General features: G+C 37.5%; 1 protein-coding gene and 2 pseudogenes across 1 annotated transcript; 2 read left to right on the plus strand and 1 right to left on the minus strand.

Moving 5' to 3' along the window:
• Nucleotides 1-283: 283 nt before the first annotated feature.
• Nucleotides 284-1306, minus strand: LOC136279870 (uncharacterized; annotated as a pseudogene).
• Nucleotides 1307-6695: 5389 nt separating this feature from the next.
• LOC136279814 (uncharacterized) lies at nt 6696-10457 on the plus strand (annotated as a pseudogene).
• A 5416-nt stretch (nt 10458-15873) lies between these two features.
• On the plus strand, nt 15874-24446 carry LOC136279830 (G-protein coupled receptor GRL101-like). The gene is made up of 14 exons (XM_066164160.1): nt 15874-15893; nt 16228-16299; nt 16658-16729; nt 17379-17450; nt 17995-18066; nt 18239-18310; nt 19180-19251; nt 19497-20496; nt 20760-20844; nt 21859-21912; nt 22019-22078; nt 22555-22617; nt 23723-23783; nt 24350-24446. The coding sequence occupies exons 1-14, from the start codon at nt 15874-15876 to the stop codon at nt 24444-24446; spliced, it is 1872 nt and encodes a 623-aa protein (XP_066020257.1).
• Nucleotides 24447-24786: the final 340 nt, after the last annotated feature.

Genomic DNA, 24786 nt, shown 5'->3' on the forward strand with positions numbered 1-24786 from the left:
GAATCATGCCTTGCATCTGTTATAACTCACTGCAGGAAGAAATGGTAGAAATCAAAACATAAAAATGGTCACATTTCTATACTCACAGATATTTTGAAGGTTTACAATCTGATATAAGATTTTATATTTTTGTATGTGCCAGTCTACATAATATATTCCGAGTATGGCAGGTGTATAAGTATGTGACCGAAGACAAAATGAAATTAAAATGACAACTTGTACCTCTCCATTCACAGCATATGCAGGGTTACTCTTCACTTGTTCTTGAGTAGCCAACATCGACTCATTGGAGACCCTCTTCATGACTGTCAAGTAACTGAGCTTTTTCAAGACTGTTGAAGTGATTAAAAATAGAAGTATTTTAGAATTGCATCTGGTAAGGCACAAACCAAAGAACGAACAGTTCAGTCAGTTTGAGCTATCTTGGTAGAAAATTCATGATTTAGCAATCTGCAAACTGCTGTTGACTGCCTTCTCCTTGCAAGGAGAAAGACTACATGATTTTCAGAGCATCTGCGCATGTGCATTGCTAACCTGTGTCGGAGGTCTTTTTCTCCCTCTGACCCGATGTTGGCTGCTTGACAGAAACTTTTGTATTCTGTCTCTGTCAAGCCACAGGACAATACTCCATGAATCAATCTATGAAAGAGAGACAGAGAAGTGACCAGTTACAAAAAACAAAAACTGTAAAATACCGAGATAACAAATTTCTGTAAATTTCGAGCAAAAATAAAAGAGTGCTCACCTCAAATTTACATAGTACTTTGGAGGAGATCCTCCCATGATAGGGGAGGAGAGCCACTTGAAAGAATCTTCACCAACACATGAAATTGTCACCGACACTTCACGACTCTGTCGATTGAAGACAAGTGACTCGCAATCGAAGGGTTTTCCACAATAACAACATGATGTCGTTCGCGTATTAGAGAAAAAAAAAACAGAGTTCGCAGAGATTCTTTACTGCAGAGATATATGGAGTCGTTCTCCACTGAAGATGCAGTGATTTGCATTCTTTGTGACGTACATTCTGCTTGTGGAGGAGAAATTGGAGAAAAAGGATCAGCAAAAGGCAAAGAAATACGCAAAGATGGAGTGGAAAAAGCTGAAAGAATTGAAAACCGTGCAGTTATGGATGGTGTAGAAAGAAGAGATGGGTTCGGACTTCCCGTTGATGAGAAGCTCAGTCGCTCGATGTCAGTCGTTTCCTCTCAATTTTCTCCTCAAGAGCTGACAGAAGAGCTTCCATCAAATCTGCATTCTGTGTGCTTGTCGTCGCTTTTGTAAGATTCAACGAGCCTTTGGCCATCTTTATGCGGTCTTTGATGCCGAGAAGTCTGCTTTTCTGAGTTCGAGGAACTTCTATGTTGAACGAGAACTGTGGACCTCGATCCGTTGGACGCTTTTTCCTGGGTACAGATGGATTATTTCCCCCAGCCATAACGAATAAATTTCCCAATAAATATATCGTAGCGACAGCCATGACTTTTCCCCAAACTGAACTAGAGTTGTGAAATTCTGTCTCAAAATCGCACTTACTTGTGAAATCATCCATACTTCAGAGGTCTTGTCACAGAATTGTCACAGATAATAATAGTCTGAGCATTGCGCATAGAATGAGTCATGAATCTACTAGTTTCAATGGGAATAATCTGAAGGCTCGAAGAACCAGTTTGTATTAGGGGCTTGGGACATAAGCCGAAGTTACACGGCGCGAATTTTGAAAAGACAAAAAAAGACAACTGTGCGAGTGTCTTGTCCACCGCATATTGGATGATTTTTGCGTTTGAGCTGAAACAAAGGGGACGAGCCAACCTATTTGTAACGCGCCTTCGTGTTAAAATTCACCTTTCAAAAAGTCTTTCCCTAACGCAAGCAATCATCAGGAAAAATAATCAATTCGGACTTTTTTCCATAAAATGAATGTTCAAAATTAACATTCCCGCCTCCCTCCTCCCACTTAGAGAACACACTGTTAGGTCAAAAAGAGATATTTTGTTTATTAAACTTGAATCATCTACAAACAGTATTATGTCAAAACTAAGGTTCTCTTCTTTGCGCAAGTTTAGGCTGTGTATTTTTTTTTTTAATTAATTTCTTTGGAGCTGCCGATGTAAATTTAAAGAAAGGCACCATTCTCGCAGGCGAGCTGCAATTTTAAACCAAATCCTCTGACTCTTCTCTTCCGGTCACCTAAGCGATAAATGATGACCGGTAACTAAGGTCTCCAAGGATCTGGAAAGAAGTCAAGAGTTAATTGCTTTTCCTACAGATGTACTTTGCAAACTCTGTAAGTCTTAAAACTTCATGAGATGATTAATTTGCTTTATTGTCTTTCTTAATATCGTTTACGTAGGAATTTACATGACAATCAGATAGCAGAGCTACCACGTGGAGTCTTCAGCTACAACACCAAGTTGATTCAACTGTAAGTAAACAACATTTATTGCTTATCCTATGAGACTTATTTTTAAGAAGCTTATACAGACCTAGTCACACGTGTAAACTATAGCAATTTGTAATGTTGGGACTCAAATCCAATATCTCAGCTCACGTACTTACTAAATCTTGGTTTCAAATTTTAATTGCTCTTAAGTCCATGCGTTGCAGAGGGGCCAGTTTACAGCTCATAAAGGCAGGATCCAAATCTTATATCCCAACTGCCATATTTGCCAAGACCCCGTTTCAAAATTTAATAGAAATCCCATCGCCGTTGTTATTAGTGGGAGTGGGATTCAGTTTCTATTAAAATTTTGTTAATCCCACTAGCTTCAAAAAGGATTCAGAGAGACGCAATTTACCGAAAGATGGAGAGTTCAAAACGCAGCCAGTCGAAAAGAAATTGAAGTTAACAAGAATAGCAAAATCAACAAATTCCAACCTCCTCCTTCCCACTCCCCCCTCCCACTTTAAGAACATATTGTTCGTTCGTAATATTCAGATCAAAATCGAACAAATCACATCGCGTATTTACCAAAACTCGGTTCTAAATTTTAATTGCCCACTGGCCCATGCGATCGGCTGCATTGAAAATCCGATTTCAATCGTTACTGATCCCATTTAAATTCACCTTTCATGGAGCCTTTCCCCTAACGTAAGCAATTATCAGGAAAAAATAATCAATTCGGACTTTTTTCATACAATGACTGCTCAAAATAAACATTCCCAACTCTCCCCTTCCACTTGGAGAACACATGGTTAGGTGAAACAGGGGATATTTTGTTTATTACACTTCAATCATTTACAAACAGCATAGTGTCAAAACAAAGGTTCTCTTCTTTGCGCAAGTTTAAGCTGTGTATTTGTAAAAAATTAAATTTTTTGGAGCTGCCGATGTAAAATTAAAGAAAGACATGATCCTTGCAGGTAAGCTGCAATTTTACCAATTGCAGAAAAGGAAGACTAAGAAAAATTCAGGCTCGGACGGAATTTGAACCCAGGCCTCCCAGAATATTACTACCAACTGAGCTACGGAAGTAAATGTCAACTCTTCCGCCCTTATGCCTATTTACTTTTATAGGACGCTCCATAACCCCTGAATATTTGCTTCAGTTATATTCTGGTCATTGTCCTTCAAATGTTTTTTCTTAAGTGCGTATAACAAAACATTTAGAAACATTTAATGTCGAAACGAAGGCTCATTTTACTGCGCGACTTTTCGATATGATGTATTTGTGATGAAATGAGTTTCTTTTGACTTGCGGATTAAAATCAAATAAATACATGATCCTCGCAGGTGGGCTGCAATTTTACCAATTGCAGAAAAGTTGACTAAAAAAAATTCAGCCTCGGACGGGTATCGAGATACTAATTAGGCGATGCTGCAAACTGAGCTACACGTTATGAGTGAGGTAAATTTTGGAAGATTCATCTTTTGTTAGAGAAAACGTATGCTCTTTGCAAAGAGGTAAATCAAATAGCGCCATGACAAACGCAGGTGAGCTGAAATTTTAGCAATTACAGAACAGTCCGGAAAAAAGGAGAAAAAGGCTCGTTCCTTGACTTTAGGGGTTACCTCGCTCCAACTTGGGAGGAGTAGAAGAATCTAGAAACAATTTTGCTCTTATTTTTTATTTTGTTTTTTCAACACTTTAGGTGTATTGAAAATTGTTTGAGTTTACCTATTTGCTACATTTTTTTCGGTTTGGTATACACAATAATTTTTAAATATTGTTGAGACTCCTTCCCAAAAAAAAAAAAATGGAATGAACGACGTGAAATTATGTGGTGTTTAGAATGCTCATAAAAAGTATTGGAAAAATTTGGCTTAAGATACGCCCTGAAATCTTTCTCATTTGAGCCTGTTGATTTCCGAGGGTAAAGGTCAGAATTCAGATTTCGAGATTTTGAAAACGACCAAAAAATGTAAGCCAGCATCGTGAGTAGGATTTGATTTCAAAATTTGTAGAAATCAACTACAGCGTTGCGTGAACATTGTGAAAACGTGAATGAAAGCGATCTTCAAATTCAGGCCTGTACGGAATTTGAACCCATGACCTCTGCGATACCGGTGTAGTGCTCTACCAACTGGGAGCTGGTTCAAATATATGACTTCCATATATTCGCAACCGTTTATTCACCACTTCACAGGTTTATTTGGGACCAACACATTGACCGGCTCCCAGTTGGCTTGTTAGCTCAGGTGGTGAAGCACTGCACCGGTATCGCAGAAGTCATGGGTTCAAATTCCGTACAGGCCTGAATTTTTTTCAGGCCTTCTTTTCACTACTACTTAAGTAGTGTTCATTACTGCTAAGATCGCTTTCATTCATGTCATTAACCGCAGTTCAAATATATGACTTCCATATATTCGCAACCGTTTCTTGTGAAAACGCCAAGGAAAGAAAAGCCCATGTTGATAAAATTGCCCTATGGAGCTATGATCTGCGTTCTCAGTTTTACTTTTTACCCTCCAAAGTCGCTTGGTTATTTTGGAAACTAATGAAGCAAAAAAGTGAGAGATCAGAGATGTCTTTAACGTACTGTACGACAACTATACGTATCCTTTAGAACTTTTCATAATGAAAAGCCGATTGAGGTAGCCATATCTCGAGTAAGAACTTTGCGCCATTTATGCTACCTCGTCTCTGGTGATATGATGTGCGTTTTCTTTGCGGAGACCGATTTTTAGCTTTTATCACGAAAAGTATTAACTTGCGGTGCAAAATAATTCTATCCTTTAAAATAAAAAATAAAATATATAAAAAAAAACAGCTTGGTTTAAAAAGAGTTAGTAGTCACCTCTTGTAAATCTGGTTTATATTTTGTGGTAATTCCATATTCGAGTAAAACACGATGAAAGATTGACACGTTCAGCGTGTTCTACTAGCTCCATGACTAAATAATTAGTTGAAAATGCATGCAGATAAAAGACTGCATGCGCGCAACACGCAGTTGCAAGCCTGACTGTGAGAAGCGTGTAAATTAAACGATTAGTGTAGCCAAGTTGAGTGAGAACTTTACATATCATTCTATCTTGTCTCCAAATTTGTCCCTTTTTTGGTTTGTTTCACTCTCATGCATTCGTTTTAGTCGTTAGTGATGTGACGTACGTTCTCTCAGGGTAGACCGGTATTTGAGCTTTTAGCGCAAAAACCAGTTGTCTAATAATTTGTTTGCTGAATTATTCAACTTGCAAACCCTGTAACCTATTAACTTTACGTTATCTATTCCAGGATTTTACTAAAACACATGTTCTTACATGAATAATGGATATTCAGATTCTAGAACTCTAAGCAGTTAGCATAGCAGGTGGCGTAATATGCAAAACGATCGCAATGTTACATAAAGACAAATGTAATTTGAAACATTGTGTTATTAACAATATCAAGTAATCGACATATAAAGGCACTTGTATTTAAAAGAGCATTAAAGAAACGTCTAAACAACCCAAACTGGATAATGATGGACGGAAAAATTCATAATATGATCCCCTCGCCTCCGTAGATAGAAAAACAACAACAATAAGGACAACAAGGACAAAAACAGCAAAAAAAACATTAAATATCCATTTAAATGATCCTTGTATTCTTCTTATTAGGATTTGAATTCTATCCAGTTCTTTAACCTGCTGTAACTATTTAATCACGTTTTATTTATATGCCTAATCTTTGTAGTGCCTTGTTTGGCAACCAAGTAGAAAATCTACCGCCTGGAGTCTTCATTAACAACACTGAGTTGACTTACCTGTAAGTAAAACATTTGTAGGTTCATATTTGATACTATCGATGTTATTACACAGCAGTTATTGTTATATTTTGTAAGCAGCTTATATTAATTCCATCCCACCCATAATGCAACACGAGTTAAGCTGTAAAGATCTGAATTCAATTTAATCAGAACACATTTTTACCCAGTCCAGGGTAGTAACATCAAGAATCGCATCTCTAAAGCTATCACCCCTATTATTTTAAAAGTTGTCGAGGAGTACGTGATTTATCAATTACCTTTAAATTACGTCTCTAAACTTCACCAGAGATAAGATTTCGATTGTTCCTTATCTCATTACATTTACCTAATTTTCTGTTAGGTAAGGTATATATCGACTTTTTGCCATACATTTCCAATACACACCCGTAAGAAATGTCTTTTTCCCGATGGAATAGGCAAAATTCTATTCGTAACACCTTCCAACGGATGTAAGATACGTTTGACGCGAAAGAGTATCGGAAGTCAGATGAAAATCAAAGAGGGCAGAAATGTTGTCTGATGGTATCCGCCGATACACATTTGTCGAATGGAATCCGACGGGGTCCATGGGAACCCAAAAGAGTCCATCCATGTCCGTCGGAATCACTGGTCTTGTGGTAAACCTAACCTCAGACAAGTGCAGTATAAACGAAATATGCCTCGTTCTTAAAGCCATGAAGCGAAACAGCTCGTTTCAAGCGCGAATGACTTGATTACATACCTTGTTTTTCAATCTTAAAGCAAAACAGCGCTTTACCCTTACAATTGCAGTATCCGTGAAATATGGCCTGTTTTTTAAGCCATGCAGCTAAAGAGCTCATTTTAAGCGCGGACAACGGAAAATAACCTCGCTTTTTTGCTTAAAAACAGTTAAATGCAGTGTACGTAGGAAATGCCTCGTTTTTTATGCTATAAAGCGAAACAGCTCCTAACAAGTGCGAATGACTAACAGCTACTTACGGTGCTTTACGTAGGCAACTGCAGCAGGCGTGGTATATGGCGAAATATGCCTCTTTTTTAAGGCCATGGAGCGGAACAGCCCATATCAAACACGAATGACTTGCAAGATACCTCGTTTTTCAAGCGCGGATAACTTCAAATCTCGTGCTTCAAGCCATAAAGCAAAAATACGCTTGACACAGAAATATGAATTACAGTATACGGAAAATATGCCTCGTTCTTAAAGCCCTGAAGCAAAACAGCCCTTTTTAAGCGTGGATGACTTGATTTATGTTGTATTCTTCCAGTCACTTAGTCAAAACGGCGCTTAACGCAGAAACATTGGATGCAGCTTACGTAAAATATGCCTCGTTTTTAAAGCCATGAAGCAAAACGACTCATTTCAGGGACAGATCGGGTGAAACACATTGTGTCCTTCGACCCATTAAGGGAAACCGCGTTTTGCACTGGCATTTGCAGTATGCGTGAAATATGTCTTCTTCGACAGCCCATGAAACGAAGTTGCTAGATGCTGAATTCGATAGAAGTAAAACCTGTTTTATAATTTCCTTTTCGAAGTGAACGAAGTTGGTAAACAGAAATATAAAATTACACAATGTCAGTCACAAGAGATCACTCTCTCAAAGCGTATCGGCATTTTCCTGCATTTATTTTACTTTAATGACAATCGATGTGTCGTGTAGTCCGAGAATTGAAAAGTTGCCATCGAGTTACTCTTCCGAGTCAGCTGAGTGGAAGGTATTGCATGAAAAAAAACAAAACAAAACAAAACAAAGAAAATTACAAAACTTCTTTTGCTTCATTTGGTCAATTTCACAGAATTCCGTCCATTCTACGTACGCTACTATTCTCTTTCAAGTTGGGGATTTCCGATGTTAAAGATGTTAGAAGCAATTTCCCAACAATCATCGTTCAGTCGACTATTTCTTTTATTCTCTTTCTACTACACAAGTTATTACAACGGGGACTAGCTCTGATCTCTCTAGGAAAGTGTGGGTCACTGCTTATAAATAGACTCCGCTCCGAATAGACTAAAGGATACATGACGTATCATAAAAAAGTAATATATAAGTTTGAAAAAAAAATACTAATACTTAGCTCCAAAGATCTAAATCACAAGCTAACTGACATGGGATCGTGGAACAACAGCTGGATGAAAAACCTCCCGTACATCCACTTGCACCAAAAAGGAAACCCCAGGCCAGCTTTACCCTATATACGACGGTCCCCCGGGCAAGACCAACTAAAAAGATAACAGAATAAATTAAAAAGCGGTACTCACGAGAAAACTAGATACCTAAAGCCTTAAAAAACGACAAATGTCGTGAAGAATAAGAAACTTGCACATTCCCGTTCTTAGCCACTTCACTAACCCAGCGGCCATGACGCTTAAAAAGCTGGTCTGGCAAGCCAGCATTTGCGGCAGGAGTGATGAGCCCCACATGTCATTTTCGATTTTAACATCGGATCGAACAAGCTTGGGAAGCTCATCAAATCTGCGAAAGGCAGCAAAAGCCAGCAAGCATATAACAACTGAACGAAAATTATACAAAGAGGTCATCGAGTCCGCCTTGCAGGCAACTAACTGTTCTAACTAAAAGGCTGTGATAGGCTCCTTCTTGGCTGTGTGACGCGCCAGCAAACGCTGCGTACCGGCAAGAATATTCTTCACAAGGGATGTTCAGCAGGTGATGGCTCGCCACCTAACTGGTTAAAACAGGCAATGCTATCACCTGCTGAATCCAGGAGAGAAGCTGTCTTCGTTTCAGTCAATAAATGACGCAAATACATGGAAAAATGAAACGGAGATGCAGGAAAAGCTATCAAGCCATGTTCTCGGGTCTAAGGCTTCCATTTGTTGCAAAAAGAGAAACACTTAAATGAAGCACTGGGTTCTCTACTAACCAATGCAACATCCGGGAGAATTCCCAAACAAACGAAAGATACCGATGAGAGCACATTTTCCTGCTATTACCAAGTCAAACGCAGGGAAATACTAATACAGCATTATTATCATTATTATTATTATTATTATTATTATTATTATTATTATTATTATTATAACTGTACCAAGTGCACGGCGATGTTCTGCCACGAATGTGGAAAATAATTTACCGTTGATGTGGAAAATGAAAGGGATCAGCAGAAAAATGTGTGGCACGGTTCGTCAGATGAGATATTTGCCATTGAACATTGCTTTGAATGAGGATTTCGTTATGATACTATTGTTCAATTTTAGACAAAAACCATGGTATTTCTATGAACTCGAGGACTCTAAAGAGAGGGCTTCGTGAGTATGGGTTGAGAAGAAGAAATTAATTCCATTCAGAGCACGAAGTTTGAGGGATGATTAAACATGAAATCGAAGGCCCTTCATCACTTTTTAGCATTAGTCTCCTCTACTAACTATGCTTTTTAGATATCGTGCGATATGGAACAAGCTACAGTGTTGCTGTCCCTCGAGACATGGTCATGGTTTACAAGAGCTTGATTTACAGGCATCTATCCTTCGAAAGGCCAGGAAGCTTCTGTGTCGATCATTCACCTCGCGAGGTCCAAACGCAGCTTGGCATGTTGACAGATACGACAAACTGAAACCTTACGGCTTACCTATACATGGCTCTGTGGAGGAATTCTCCAGGAGAATATTGTGGCTCAAAGTATATAAAAGTAACAATTATCCCGTAATTCAGGCCAGTTTTTCCTCAATGCAGTGGAAAAAAGAAGACTGCAACCAATGTTGGCGCAAACAGATTGTGGCCTGGCTGCCTTAGAGTGCCTTTTTTCCGGTGAAACGGTTGCATATCGTTGTCCATTTTCACATGCCAATCAGCACATCTAAAATTGGTGGTCACATAGTGAAAGGGGCTTCACTGCGTGGGTCATAGATTTTCTAAGGCACTCGTGATTGAAGGAAAGCTTACTTTAGGTAACCACTTGTACATGGATGGGTCTGGTTTGTGTTTTCCAACATTCTGCAATTTGAACTTGATAAAGTGAAACATGAATGGAACAGCCATTTCATAAGACAGCCCAGGCATTGCACAGTGCCTGGTATTCCAGATGAACTTTACTACTTGCCTCACACTCATGGATTTGATCATTGTAGATTAACTTTATCTGCAGATTACAAAGAGAATGTGCTCGATTGGAGAGAAGTTTATAACGAGGCAGAAATTGCTAAGGAGATTGATGATGAGCCCCACGATTTCGCCTCATATAAGGTAATCCGGATTCCAGAATCTAATATTTTTTGCTTGTGGAATCCGGTCTACAGGGCTTTGAAATCCAGAATCCAGATTTTGGAGTGAAGAATCCCGCTAAAGAATGAATCAAGTCAAGTACCAATTTACTCCTTTTCGCATTCATTCTCATCTGTGATTAAAGTTTGGCTATTAAAGGCCTCAGCATGTCACAAAGGGGTAAGAGAGCCTTGTTGGTTTCAGGCATACTTGATATTTCCTCATCTGATATATCTGGAATTTCAATGGCTGGAGAGGTTTCCATAAACCCCAGAAATGAAACCTTTGCGCATTTTCAGCGTATAAATCAGCATGTACCGCAATTTTATCACCAAAGAAGAGGCCATAGCAGGTTGGAAACTGTTTTCCTGTTATTATTGTTGACCACGCGCTCATCTAGTTATGTGGAAATATTAATAGCATTGGATGTAACTTGCAGTTTGGTGATCGATGAACAGGTTTCAGAGGGAGAAACGTGAAAGTCACCTGCATGTGAATGGTGGGCAATATCAAACACTGATCGATTAAATATGCTGGCATCGTCTGAGGGTACGTCGATTAAAGGCTTTTCCTATACGAAGTGCGCGATCATTCATCTCCCCGTCTGCCTTGAAGTCTGCTTCTTTACAAACGTACAGATCAACATTAACACGGTTTTGATAGTTCCTGCTTGTATCTAGCAGGTGTGAAGTTATTTTGACTGCATGGCATTTTGTCTACCACCTTCTGATCTGGGTATAATGGAATGTAATTCTCCTCTACATGGAAAATTGATCACAATCGGAGTGCTTCTTAACAGCATCCTTGCATAGTTTTGCGGCCCCCTCGTCTTTCCTAACTTTTAAAGCCTCTTTACTTCCCATCTGTACAACCAGTTTGCAGTCTTCATCTTCGCTTATCATGCCTTGATTTATCACAACCCTATTGTCTACAGTCTTTTTTGAATCCGCTGTTGTGTTTTTGCCTTTCCACTTCAATCCATTGTGCGGCTTGCCAAAGCCTCTTCGTTCTTCACTTTTACTTGTAGTGTACTGCGATAATGACATGGTTGGCAAAGCCTTTTCTCCCTCTTCACTTCTTCTTTCAGTTAATGGTGTTAATGTTATTTGTGCCCACGGACGAGCAAAAATGTCTCGTGACAAAACATTTTTCTCGCTTTGCGAAATTTTTGTACTAAGGAAAGATTCTTGGGTTGTGGACTACTTTCGACTTTCGTGAAATTTATTTGTGGATTTATGAATTAAACCAGGATTTGAAATTGCTTTTTCGATTTGACAAACTTTTAAAAGCGATTTGTCCATGAGATTTTGATTCTGAATATTTTTTTCGGATTTGCACAATATTATTTTTTAGATTGTCCCTTTTCGGCTTCCGTAATAAACTGTTTATAGTATTTCGTCTTCACGCTATATCAGTTTGAATGAAAACGCTAATTTTCCTTATTTAATACTTTAAGGTTGCCGTATCTTGTTCTTTAACTGTGATTATTTATTAAACTGATAATTAATAAACACTTGTTTTGTAGATGGCTTCGCAAAAACAAGATTAAGAAGTTGCGTGCTGATTTATTTACTCCATTAGAGAAGCTACAGATTCTGTAAGTCAGGAAGCTTGTATATCGATCTTCTTTAACTTGACAGGATTTTAACTTTTCCTTTAAATTTTTCCAAGCAAGCTTTTTTTTTTTCATATCTTTGGTCCCCGAGGAGTTAAGTGCTCTTTTATCCTTGAAATCTGGTTGGCTCTTATCGGTGCGATTTATTTACGAAATTGCACAATTTTTTTTTTCCCAGCTTCTGGGAATTTTATAAAAAAAATAACTACCAATTCTATTTCAAGGCTTGATTTAAGAAACCAATAAAATTGGAAGAAAATGAAAGACAACTCTTGCAACTAAAAGCAAACATACCCCGAAAAAGGGAAAGAAACTGACCAAAAGTCTGGCTTCCAAAAACAGATACGAAAGTGTGAACCGGAGCCCCATAGTAACTGCCTTCTCGAGGAGTTTGACGCAACATTTCGTAAGAAAGACAGAAGAAGATTACGAGAATGATAACTTTCGCGTAATGATTACTGCTGACGACGAATACCTAACAGGGAAAAATAGAAAAGCGAAATTATTCTTGAGAGAGGTTTTAAAAGTTTAAAGCAAGTTCTTGGGGCAAGAGCTCGACAACTCTGGCAACAAGAAAATGAAAGACAACTTTTGCAACTTTTTACAAACCAGCTCATAACTGGATCAATAAGATATTTTTTCAGAATAAAAATCCTGTATTTAAGCGACTGAATTCTGTGATTCCAAAATAGCTATAATAAAGTGGCAATTGAAATTCGTTACACGTACGTGCAATTTTGGTTGAGATTGAAGGAAGAAAGTTGGGATTGAATTGATTGACAGGAAAGTCGCGGGAGCACAAGAAAAAAAAATACTGGAGAAAGTGAAAGAATGAAAACACGCAACGAAGCAAAAAAAAAAAGTATTGAAGAGTACAAAACTAGGCCCTGAAAATAAAAATCGCGACGGTTCGTAAGAAGTAAGCGGAAGATTACGAACGTGGCAGCCTTCGTGTACTGCTAACTGCAATTAAGCTATACCTAACCGAGAAAGTAAGCAAACGTTCGATGTGTCACAACAGAAAGTTTAGAAGTTCGAAGCAACTTCCTGGAGAAACACCCCGAAAACGCCGGCAGCAACGTGAAGGCAAGCGGCCGAGCAGCTGTTTGGTCTCTAAGGCACTCTTTGCCTTTAAAGACCATTACTCCTTTAAGATGTTTGAACAAATTTAAACGGAACCTGGAGACCCATTTATTTTTGGCTAGCCTTTGAAACATTTACTCATGTTGATTAATCCCAAATTGCACTCGAAATCATATGATAAGCTAATCCACTTATTTAGATCACCATTTTATATAAACATGTAAAGATTATGACAAGGAAACGGCACATGGAAAATGTAAATCCAAGAGAGGAATATATCAAATTGCTTAACAGCAACAGATCACCAGACAAAAGACTTAATTCAAATCCAGAAAAAATCTTCTTATAGGGGCTTGGGTTACAACCAGATAGAGGAGCTACCGCCAGGAGTCTTCAATAAAAACACAGAGTTGACTAAGCTGTAAGTAACACATTCATAGGTCCATATTCGATACCATCTTTGCCTTTAAAGACCATTACTCCTTTAAGATGTTTGAACAAATTTAAACGGAACCTGGAGACCCATTTATTTTTGGCTAGCCTTTGAAACATTTACTCGTGTTGATTAATCCCAAATTGCACTCGAAATCATATGATAAGCTAATCCACTTATTTAGATCACCATTTTATATTAACATGTAAAGATTATGACAAGGAAACGGCACATGGAAAATGTAAATCCAAGAGAGGAATATATCAAATTGCTTAACAGCAACAGATCACCAGACAAAAGACTAAATTCAAATCCAGAAAAAATCTTCTTATAGGGACTTGGGTTACAACCAGATAGAGGAGCTACCGCCAGGAGTCTTCAATAAAAACACAGAGTTGACTAAGCTGTAAGTAACACATTCATAGGTCCATATTCGATACCATCGATTCATATTTGTTGTAATTGATAGTATCTATCACTACACCACTACACGTTTTGATACATTCATAAGCAGCTAGCTTTTTAATTAGCTGCGTCAATCAGAGAATAGTAACCTTCAACAGTATATTGAGAGAGAAACCTTTCCCTGCTAGGGTTATGCGTCAAACCTTAAAATGAGACAAAAAAATTAAATTAAACAAAAAAATATTTAACTCGTAAGAGAGTGCTCAAGCTTATAGAGGGCGAAGTCAACCATGAGAAGGGATTGTTTGTGGATGGACAGAGTTAAACAAACAAAAGTAAATATACTCATCAAAGAATCCTTTCAGTTTCATTGTCGGTGCTCCTCGTTATATAAATCCCATTTCTACCCCCCCTCCCCTTCCTCTGATTAACGTGTTTTATTTTAATGCGCGTAGCTAGTATGCAACCTTTTGCAAATGTAGGGAAGAGTTCTTGGTTCTCGTAAGCTGGTTCCTTCTTACACCAGTGCCTCAGTCAAAGAGAACGGGATTTAAATACCTCCCCATTTAATGGTAAGACAAAGTTTTCAACACGCATAGGTCTTTAGAAGGTAACAAGATCAAGAAGTTCCCTGACGATCTGTTTTCCCAATCAGTGAAGCTGCAGTGGCTGTAAGTGAAAGTGGTCCTCTATATCAACTATTGACAAGTGGTACAACACACATTTTAATGGAGATAATGCATATTCCATTTTCATCAAGCAGATCCTTGAACCCTAAATATCTGCGTAGCATATAAACCGATTGCAAACGCTCACAATCAGTGACTGATTGAAAAGATGAAAGACTAAATCTTAGGGGAGACAAGAAGCCATCAGGTGCTCCAAAGGCCAAGCCAAATGTGTTATGCAGTAAGATTTAAACAAGGGTGGTATTGAATTCGAATGAACTGAACTAGAACTACTTTCGAGTTCACTGAGTACTTGTTAATTCCTAAATTATAAGCTTTAGACAGGCAATCGGTTCAAATAATTTTATTTCAACTGATTCAAATTAGAGTAATTGTAGCACTATTTTTAACTCCTCTACTCATACAGACAACTCAACAACAACAACCTGGAAAAGATACAGAAGGGTTTGTTTGACGGTTTAACAGCATTGACGCGCCTGTGAGTTTAGGAAAGGAAACTTTCAATACAAAAAAAACAAATAGTAGCTAAAACTATTTTTTAAAACAAGCGGAACCTCTGCAATGAAGGTGGAGAATTATGTGTTTTTGAGTAAGGATGGAAAGCATGAAAACGTATCGCTAAAGATGGCCATACGCTACGGTGAAGGCTTCTTTCATAATGGCGGGCGTGATTCTGACTCATTTGAATTATGCAAATAAGCCATCCTGGCTCCACTTTTGATCAAAACTTCTATTGATAGTGAACTTGTGGCGAAGGTCAGAAAGGCTCATTTGCATTTATATGCATTGTTATTGGATGAATGAGCGAGTTAATGCGCAAGGTGGTTGTTCCAAACACTTAATCAATTAATAACAGCAGTGTTGCACAAACGAAACACCATAGGAAAACGAGGTTGCCAGCTTCAAAATTATCGAAAGCTATCAAAAATAAACTTAAAAAAAGGTCAAGATGTTGATCAGTGTTATGTAATACTAATATAAGTATTGGAAACACACCCAAATTATACGATGCGATTACAAATTTAACTAAATAAAAAGGATTGTCGCATCATTCCAACTTTTATTCAGATGGCTGCAAGACAACAGAATTGAAACGTCGCACAAACAAGTTTTTAAAGATTTGACTGACCTGAACGACCTGTGAGTTTAGTCAATACAATACAATGTGTTTATAAAAGTGTTGGCTCTTTATCAATTTTCTGTTCCTTACATCAGAGATGATAAAAGAGGCCAAGTGACCATGTCACAATCAATTGCAACATGGCAATCCTAAGACGATTGTACGTCATAAAAAGCAGGTTTACCGAAAGCTTATAGCATCGAAATTCACTGGTCTCGCGTTCTGACCAGTAGGCGTTCCTCGGTAGTCTTGGGGTTGCACTGCTCTACACAATTTCTCTCCCATCAGTTGGTGTTACTTGAGTAAAGAGCATGAAAACTAATCACAGTAGCTTATTATAATAGAACAGCAACATAGCATGCTACGAGTGCCTGTGAAACGTAGCGAAAGAGTTCAGAGTGTTTTCCCATACTGTTTCACTTTTATGGGATTTACATTTCGGCTGGCATTATTTTTTCCTGAAAGGCTAATGCATTTTACCTTGAAACTTTCAGGGATCTGTCCAACAACGAAGTTGAGGATCTCCCTCAAGAAATCTTCAGCAGTCTAGGAAATCTCGAAATGCTGTAAGTCAACAAGAAAACAAATAAAAGAAAATTAAAAGCATGACGAGAAAAGCAATTTTCTCTCTAAAATTTGTCGAGTTGCAGAACTTTCAACACACACACACAAAAATGGAAGTGTTGAACTTAAAATTAAGTTTTCATTTAATATTATCACTCCATATATCTTTTGACTTGATTTAATTAAACCTGTTCTTTAAAACGTGTCTCACCGAATGAATGCAAAACACGTGTATTTATATTACATAGATATGTAAGCATATTGTAATTTGATTCTTATCGGTTGCCATCATTATCTACGGGAAACCAGTTCTGCTTTGCAGTTAAAGGTAGTTTTTGTTTAACTGTTTTAATGTTGCAGGCTTTTATCCAACAACCAACTAAAAGATTTACCGCCAACGGTATTTGCTAACCTAACCAAGCTAAAGACAATGTGAGTAGTGATGGATGGTTTGAATGAGTGAATAATTGTCAAGGAGGATTATCCTCTCTTGTTAATTAATAGTCGATTGATCGATTGATGGAATGATGAGTTTTGGGGGTAAAAAAGAAAAGAAAACGAAAACATTTACAGCACATTTCAAAAGATACCCAATGTAAAGTACGAAGACGTAGTTGTCTAGAGGGACTTTCTAAGAATTGCTTTTGAATTCGATAATTTTGGAGCTATTAACGTGAAAGACAGATTAATTCAGTTGATTAAATAAGTTGCCGAAAGAAATCGAAGATTGCTCTCGTTTACTTTATTTCCATTATTTATTTCCATTATTTTTCCATTTATTTCTCTGATAAGTCTAAAAACCTGTGCCACCCTATCAACCAATCAGAAACCAAACTAATACCAAACGTCAATAACTCGCATTTTCCAGAGCGTGAGGCTCTGTGCTTGAATTGTTTGTACTTTTAATGTAGACTGGCTCCTTAGCCTCCCTTTGCTTTGATTGGTTACTGTGATTACTCCGGCTCTTGCTTTTGGACCCTCACTCAAAAGGTACTGTCAGTACCGACTACTGATATAACATTCAACGTTTAAATTAAAAGAAAACTGGCCAAGAACATATCCCTGATTTGCAATTCAACAGAAAAATTGAAGAGAATGAGATAAAGGAGCTGCATCCTCAACAGTTTCGCGGACTGGTAAAGCTGTTTGACCTGTGAGTAGTTCATTAACATTTAAGTATTCCACAAGTTTTGAATCCTGGCATCTATCAAAAGTGAAAATTTACTATCTTGCTGGTAACATATTTTGGCTTGACTGCTGAATTTGTTCATTACTGCAAGCGGAATAATGCCTACTCCGATGCAACTTTTCATGTTTTTAAGGCATCCTTTCATTTCCTGGAATTTCTGATTTTAAGTCATGATGAGGGTCCACGTAGGACCTTTTTCTTGGTGATAACTATTCTTTTATAGGATGGGCCGGTTTGGACATCACGCAAGTGGCTTTTCATTACCAAGTTTATTTTGTTAGACAACCTTGTAAATTTGCAGTTCGTGCACTGACGATACTCTATAAAAGAAATCTCCTGATTCCCAGACTATCAACTATCTTTCTCCAAAAATTTTTCGCAATTATATTGCAAAATGTTAGTGAGTATTCTCATGATCCCTTTGATTCTTATGAAAACGATTACAAATGCCCCGTTCTTTAATCCATTATGTCCAACATTCATTTCATTTTCTTCCTCTCTTCATTAGCTATCTATCGGGAAATAAACTCAGATACTTCCCACAGGGAATTTTTAAAGGCTTAAAGGAGCTTTTGATTATGTAAGTAGAATATGAAATTCTTCTGGTCAGTAATGTTTTGAAATAACATCGTATGATCATGAAATTTGAATGCATTTAATTTCACCTTTAAGTGATTATTTTCACATCAATGTCGAAATATTTTACCTTCCATGTTACTCTATATGATTTAATTGCACTTTCTTTTTGTTAGAGAAATTGTTGAAAACGAAATGACTCATGTCTCCATCGACAACTTCAAAGAAATTAAACAGTTAAAAATTCTGTGAGTGTTATAATTAATCAAGTGATGACCAAGTTGTGAAACGGACCTTGTTACCTTAAGGTGTTATATTTCACAATTGAAACATGATCAAAACACTCCAAATCGATGCTTTTATTGTAAAAGCATCTTACGTTATCTGCAACTCACCGGAAATGCTGTCCTGCCAGCAGATTGATTATTTGCTGAGTGGGAGTAGGTTTGTAAAGAAACTTTGGTGCTTCGTCGGCGCAGGGCATTTCAAGATATTTGGTGTCGTTCTACATCGAAACTCTGATTGGTTGGGAACATACAGTCAACATACAAAAGCGTGTAAAGTTGACATGATAACCGATATTTCCATCAGGTATTGGGTTATCATGTGGAGTTCAAAGTCTGACTAGTTTCCAAGACCCTTGTCAGTGTAACGTCCTGAAACTTTTGCAAAGTCAGAGAGTAATGTCTTCTTTCGCAGAGTTTTTTAAAAATGTACATTAAAACAGATACTGATTTCGCTTTTCCCATGATATCATGGGCTGCAAAACCCTGTGTCTGCTTTAAATGCCTCAGCCTCCTCTCATCCAATATTTAACTATTATCAAGTGAGTTGGTGATGTAAATTGGCCAACATGAATAGCCTCAAAAGCCGACGCCTGAGCATTAGCCCTTCGTCCAAGAATACTGGAATTGTAAATTGTAAGTGGTTTAGAAACAGGAAAAGACGCTTTGCGATTAGAGGGAATCTGGTCACGAAATAAACACGAATAAATTAGTTAAATGAAAGACTTCGTTGACACTGTGGGATTAAGAGAGCCTATTTGAAAGATTAATTTTTGTTGTGGAGTTTTGCGGCTTTTGATCACTACATTTTAATCTCCTAATTTAATTTCCAGGTATATGCAGTATAACAAGATGAGGGAGATTCCATATGGTTTTTTCGATATGTTGAAGGATATACAACGAGTGTAAGATTTTGATAAAATTCATTCGCAAATTATTAGTTTTTGAGCAAAGCTATACATTTTGAGTAGACAACATTTTGGGGAAATTTAAGTTTTTGCAAAAAGAATTGAAGACTTGGATTCTTAAAAAAAATATTTTGTACAGGGCAATGGATAACTCCAGCCATCAGTTACTGATATATGCTTAAAAGCAAGTTCTGTGAAGTTTTAATGAAATAACTTCAGTGGAGGATATTTTACAATTGTAGGAGTCTCGACACAAATCTGATGTGTTGTCATATGCACAAGGAGGACGCTGATTGTGCTTTCACATACAACGACGACTTTGCCAACTGTGAGAGCATGTTTAAGAATTCTGCCCCAAGGAAGAGTATCTGGGTGATAGGAGTATTTTCTCTGGTTGGTGCAGTGTTTGTTGTCACTTGGCGAGTGATCTTTAAAGAAAAGAACGTGGTTCAGTCCATCATGTTGCTCCACTTAGCAGTGTCCGATGGTTTGATGGGTATTTACCTGATCTCTCTTGGCACTAAAGATCTGTTGTGGAGAGGAGAGTATTACTTGCATGACTTCCAGTGGAGGTCTGGTTTGTCTTGTCAAATAATTGGGGCGATCTCCCTTCTGTCAAGTGAGGTTTCGGTTATGATGATGACACTGATATCTGCTGATCGGCTTAAAAATATTGTGTTTCCTTACCAAGGTGCTTCTCTGAAACCAAAGGCAACACATATCCTGTGCATCATCATATGGGCAATTGGCTTCCTTATGGCATTTTTGCCTATGTTTGGTATTCAGTATTTTGAAGACCCATTCAGGTATCATAGTTACTATGGTAGAAGTGTGGTATGTCTGCCCTTGCAGCTTACTTCTGATAAGCCGGCAGGTTGGGAGTATTCTGTTGCTATCTTTCTCGCTTTGAATTTTGCTTTTTTCTTGTTCATCATGGGTGCTTATCTCATGATACTAGTCAAGTCTTACTTGTCTAGCCGGCGACTGGCCCGTCAGGGTACTGAAAGAGAGATCCAGGCTAGAAGAGCAAACTTTAGGAGGGAAACGGCTCTTGCAAGGCGGGTGTTCTTCATCATCCTGAGTGATTGTGTGTGCTGGATGCCGGTGATAGTGATTGGTATGAGGACCATCATCGAGAAGTCTTACGAAGCGCAAGGAGACCTCGCTGTCTGGATCGCTGTATTTGCCCTTCCGATCAACTCGGCCTTGAATCCTATCCTGTACACCTTGTCAACAGAACAGGTAAGTTATGCGCTTTTAATCCAATATAAGTAATCAAGATAATAAAATCCGTAAGTAGACTTATAATGGCTAGGTACAGGAAGGGTAATGGTTTTCAGCCGACTATAAGCAATGTATAATGTTGCTCAAGGCTGCTTTGTTCACTTGCAATGGGCACTGACAATGTTTCAAAAGCATTGGACAACAGAAATTCGTTAGTTTCTATTTTGTCATCGGAGCTCAGCTCAAGGCAGTGAGCGAAATCTCGATTATTTTGTATCCAGGCCAGAGGCATTCTGAAGAACAAAATGGAAAAAGTCTGGAACTACTTGAAGACCGTTTTCACCTGCTGTGGTCGGGATCAGGAAGGTGCGATATAATTATCAGCTCCTGATAAGAAATAAACCGAAAAATTATGTAAACTAACAGATTGCTGCAAACACAGTTTATTGATCTATTGATTTGTTCATTCAGTCACTCAGTCATAAATCAATTCACTCATGCATGCATAGAGGCATTCATTTAATCATTTACTCGCTCGTTCGGTCCATCGTTCTTTTATTGGTCGGTTCATTTGTTGTACGAACTAAATACTTCCCGACTCGATCATTGACTTTTCTTCGTTGTTTTGTTTAAAAGGCCAAGGAGATGGGGAACAACCGAACCAACCGGGAGCAGAAGACAATGGACAACATGGCGGTGAGGGAGGTAAATCCTTACCCGTATTTCTAGAAATACCGTGAAAACTATAAACGAGGGAAATAAAGGGCAATCTGTGACTAAAAATATTTTTTTATGTCTTCTCTCTTCTTTTTATGTTCCCTGTTGTTTTTTTTTATTATTATTTTAAAATTAAAGGCCAAGGAGAGGGAGAGCAAGTTAACCAGCACGAAATGGAAGAAAATGTAGAACATGGGGGCGAGGGAGGTAGAAACCTTTCAGATGTCAGTTAACATATCATACAAAGTTCAAACGAGGGCGCAGGGTTAGTCTGTGTACATTTTTTATCTACTTTCTCTTTTCAAGGACAAATTGAGGGTGAAGATATCGAATTAGCGAGTGTTGGTGTGCATCATCCACAACAGGGTAAGGTTAGAGTTTCTAATTCAATGTCAAGTTTCAATGCTATTCTGTTAGTTTATATTGTACTTCTGTTCCTCTATAACTGAAGGATCTATGACTTTAGGATATTTTCATACACACAAATAAATTTTATCATTATCATTAATATTACCCAACTTTTCTTGTCTATTACGTTTTAGTAGTTTGAAATTGTAGATCTCGTTCTGCGTTCGTCACTAAAAATCCTTCGTTCTTACTTGTTTCTTGGCTCGTTCACAATTTTTTTTCTTTGCTTTCTTTAAAAAGGCCAAGGAGATGGAGAACAACTGAACCCACAGGGCATGGAAGACATTGAACAACATGGCGGCCTGGGAGGTAAGACATTTTTTCCTTCTAGTGAACACAGAACGGACATGAAAACTGTGAGTGACAACATAGTGGCAATCTCTGACTACATTTTTTATTGACAATTTTTCTCAAGGAAAAGTCGAGGGTGTAGTTATCGAACTGGCTCATGTTGATGTGCGTCATCCACAACAGGGTAGGCTAAAGTTTCTCCTCTAATGTCATCTTTATGTAGATAAAAGTTCCGTACTGAAGTTTTCGTTGCTGTTCTGTTAGCTTGTATTGCCAATACTCTACATTATGTTGTATTGATGGTAGTTTTTATTTTGTTTTCCACTTCTGGAGGGATCTGGGTCAGATGGATATTTTCGTACACACAAATCAATACAGTTCATTTACATCATTATAGTTATCCACCCCTCATCGTTCATTACGTTAGTTCTAAATTCTACGGATCTCGTGTTCTAACACAATTTTGTAAGGTTTAAAAGTTTTGAAAAATTTCTTTGTTATTTTGTCTCCAGTTATTGTCATTATATGAAATAAAGAAAAAAAAATAGTCTGACTTGATTCTGTAACAATCACTAATAATTAGATAATGGAAAATAAGGTACAATATTGTTCATTAATTTAAAATAGAAAGAATGACAGTGTTTACCTTTTTGTTTCAAGGAGTACTTGATGAAGCCGAAAGAATCGAACCGGCACCTATTGAGAATACTGATCTAAATCAAGGTAACTTGTCTTACCTTATTTATTAAAAATGTATAGCCAACCTTGTTTTTTTTTAGAAAATTGGCCGCTATTCTTTGTTTGTTTGACAACTCATTCAGTGTTACTGTGGTAGAGATGGACAAAGCTTCTAAGGTCTATTAAGCTCTCCTGCGTATCGATCAGTTCAGAGTCTCATTACCTCCCTTAGGTATTGCCAAGCTCTAAATGAAGTAAATTTTTAATTTCACAGTTGGCTTTCTTACCACTATAACTGGTGGTCAAATCAAAGAATATCAATTATCCTCAAACAGGACTAAGAGCTGAAATTTTTTAATGCAAATGAGCGAAATTTGGGCGCAATAAATTAAGATTTTGCAAAACAGGTGGCGGCCAAAATGAACGGCAATAAGTATGAAAACATCACGTTGAGTATAGATTCACGTAATTCTCATTTGGGAGCTTTAACATTCTTATGCAATTCTTTCAAGAAAATTGCCAAGCAAAAGATAAAAAAGACCAAACACTTAAGAAATCCCAAAGTTTGACATGAATCTATTATGTGTAATATTACAAGTGTTTGATAACTGGTAATTGAAATGTCACGACCACGAAAACAGGGTATTTCGGGTCTTTTATCCGTTTTTAATTTGGCTTTGGGTTTGTTTCGCAAAAAGTGCAATGTTCTGTTGTGAATTTTGATAAGTCTCGATAGAAAAGAAAAGTTTTACAAAAGTTCTACAAAAAATAGTTTTTCATGTAATAATTACTTCCACTTTATTATTCTATCCTCTTTGTTTCGCCGACATTTTGCAAGAAATTGTAATTTTTTCGTTCTTATTTTTATTCATTTTTTCCTTTATTTGCCGTTTCATCGAATAAACAAATTTTGGAATACCTCGGTAAAATAAAACAGCAACAACAAACAAACCAACAAAACAAAACGAAAGCAGCCAATTCGGTTTATTTCTCCAGCATTACCTCGCAGATTACCCTACAGTTATCTATTTATTTGTGTCTTTCTTACATTTAGAGTGTCGTTAACCAGTTTCATCAAGTTAAGCAGTTGCCACAGCGCATTAAGTACCTTATCAAATATGTAATTTTTACTTTGTTTTTTTAATGTTAGGAAAACGGAACAAGAGTTTGAAAAAAGGGGACGGTAAATTCAGGCATTCCACCGCAAAGAAGTAAGTGGTGCGAAGGGGGATATACACAGGTTCAAATTCCTCCAGAGATATAAACTGTCCGTTTAACAAAGTTGACAGACGTTGTACTGACAAACTAACTGCTGAATTATTTGAATTACTGATTTATTTGCAAACTAGCTAGCTCCTTAACCTACAGGCTAAACGGTTGAAAGAGTGACTGTCGCTAGCGGACTTACCTCACTGAATAACTGACTCACAAACTTCCTTACTCACTGATTAACCAGCTGACGGACTGACTGACTGAATTACTGAAAAAAATGACTGAGCAACTGTTAAACCAATAAACTGACTACTTGACCGACTGACTGAATAAATGCTGAACAATCACCAGAACAACTATGTGCCCAACCTAGCAGCCAACCAAAAGATTGATTGATAGTTTATTTTATTGACTGATTGAACGACTGATTAAATGACAGAACGGGGCTTTTTACATTAATAATTCTTTTGCAAGATTATAGCGATTGGGCGTTCCTTTTCTTTTCCTTGTTTTACTTTTGTTTTGTTTTGTTTTGTTTGTTTGTTTGTTTGTTTTTTTTTAACAGAAAAATGGAAAAATCAAGATCAATGCGTCAAAAGTCACCTTCGGCTACCGAAACTGTCGATGAAGAACACACTTTTGAAGAGGACACAAAACTGTAGGCAGTTAAATTCGAGGAAATTATTATGAATTCTAAGCAATCTAACGAGAAAAAAGGGCAATTAGAAATCGATAATCTCGTCTTTGTTTTTTATTAAGCGTATGAGATACAAGATAGAAAAAAACTGTTTTGTTAATTTTGCGTCTATTTAGAGGTAAACGAGGACTTAGTTATATTGAACCAATCTGTGTACGTTACTTAGTTAAACCAAATTTCACTCGATCTTTGGCTGTCTTTAGAAAAAATCCCTGAAAAAACGATTTTTTTTCCAACGATAAGCTATAAGTTTTCAGATTTAGACAATTTAATTGATGTTTTAATGGTTTATGAGTTAGTGTTTC

This window comes from Pocillopora verrucosa, chromosome 1, assembly GCF_036669915.1.
Source record: "Pocillopora verrucosa isolate sample1 chromosome 1, ASM3666991v2, whole genome shotgun sequence".
In the NCBI taxonomy this organism is placed as follows: domain Eukaryota; kingdom Metazoa; phylum Cnidaria; class Anthozoa; order Scleractinia; family Pocilloporidae; genus Pocillopora; species Pocillopora verrucosa.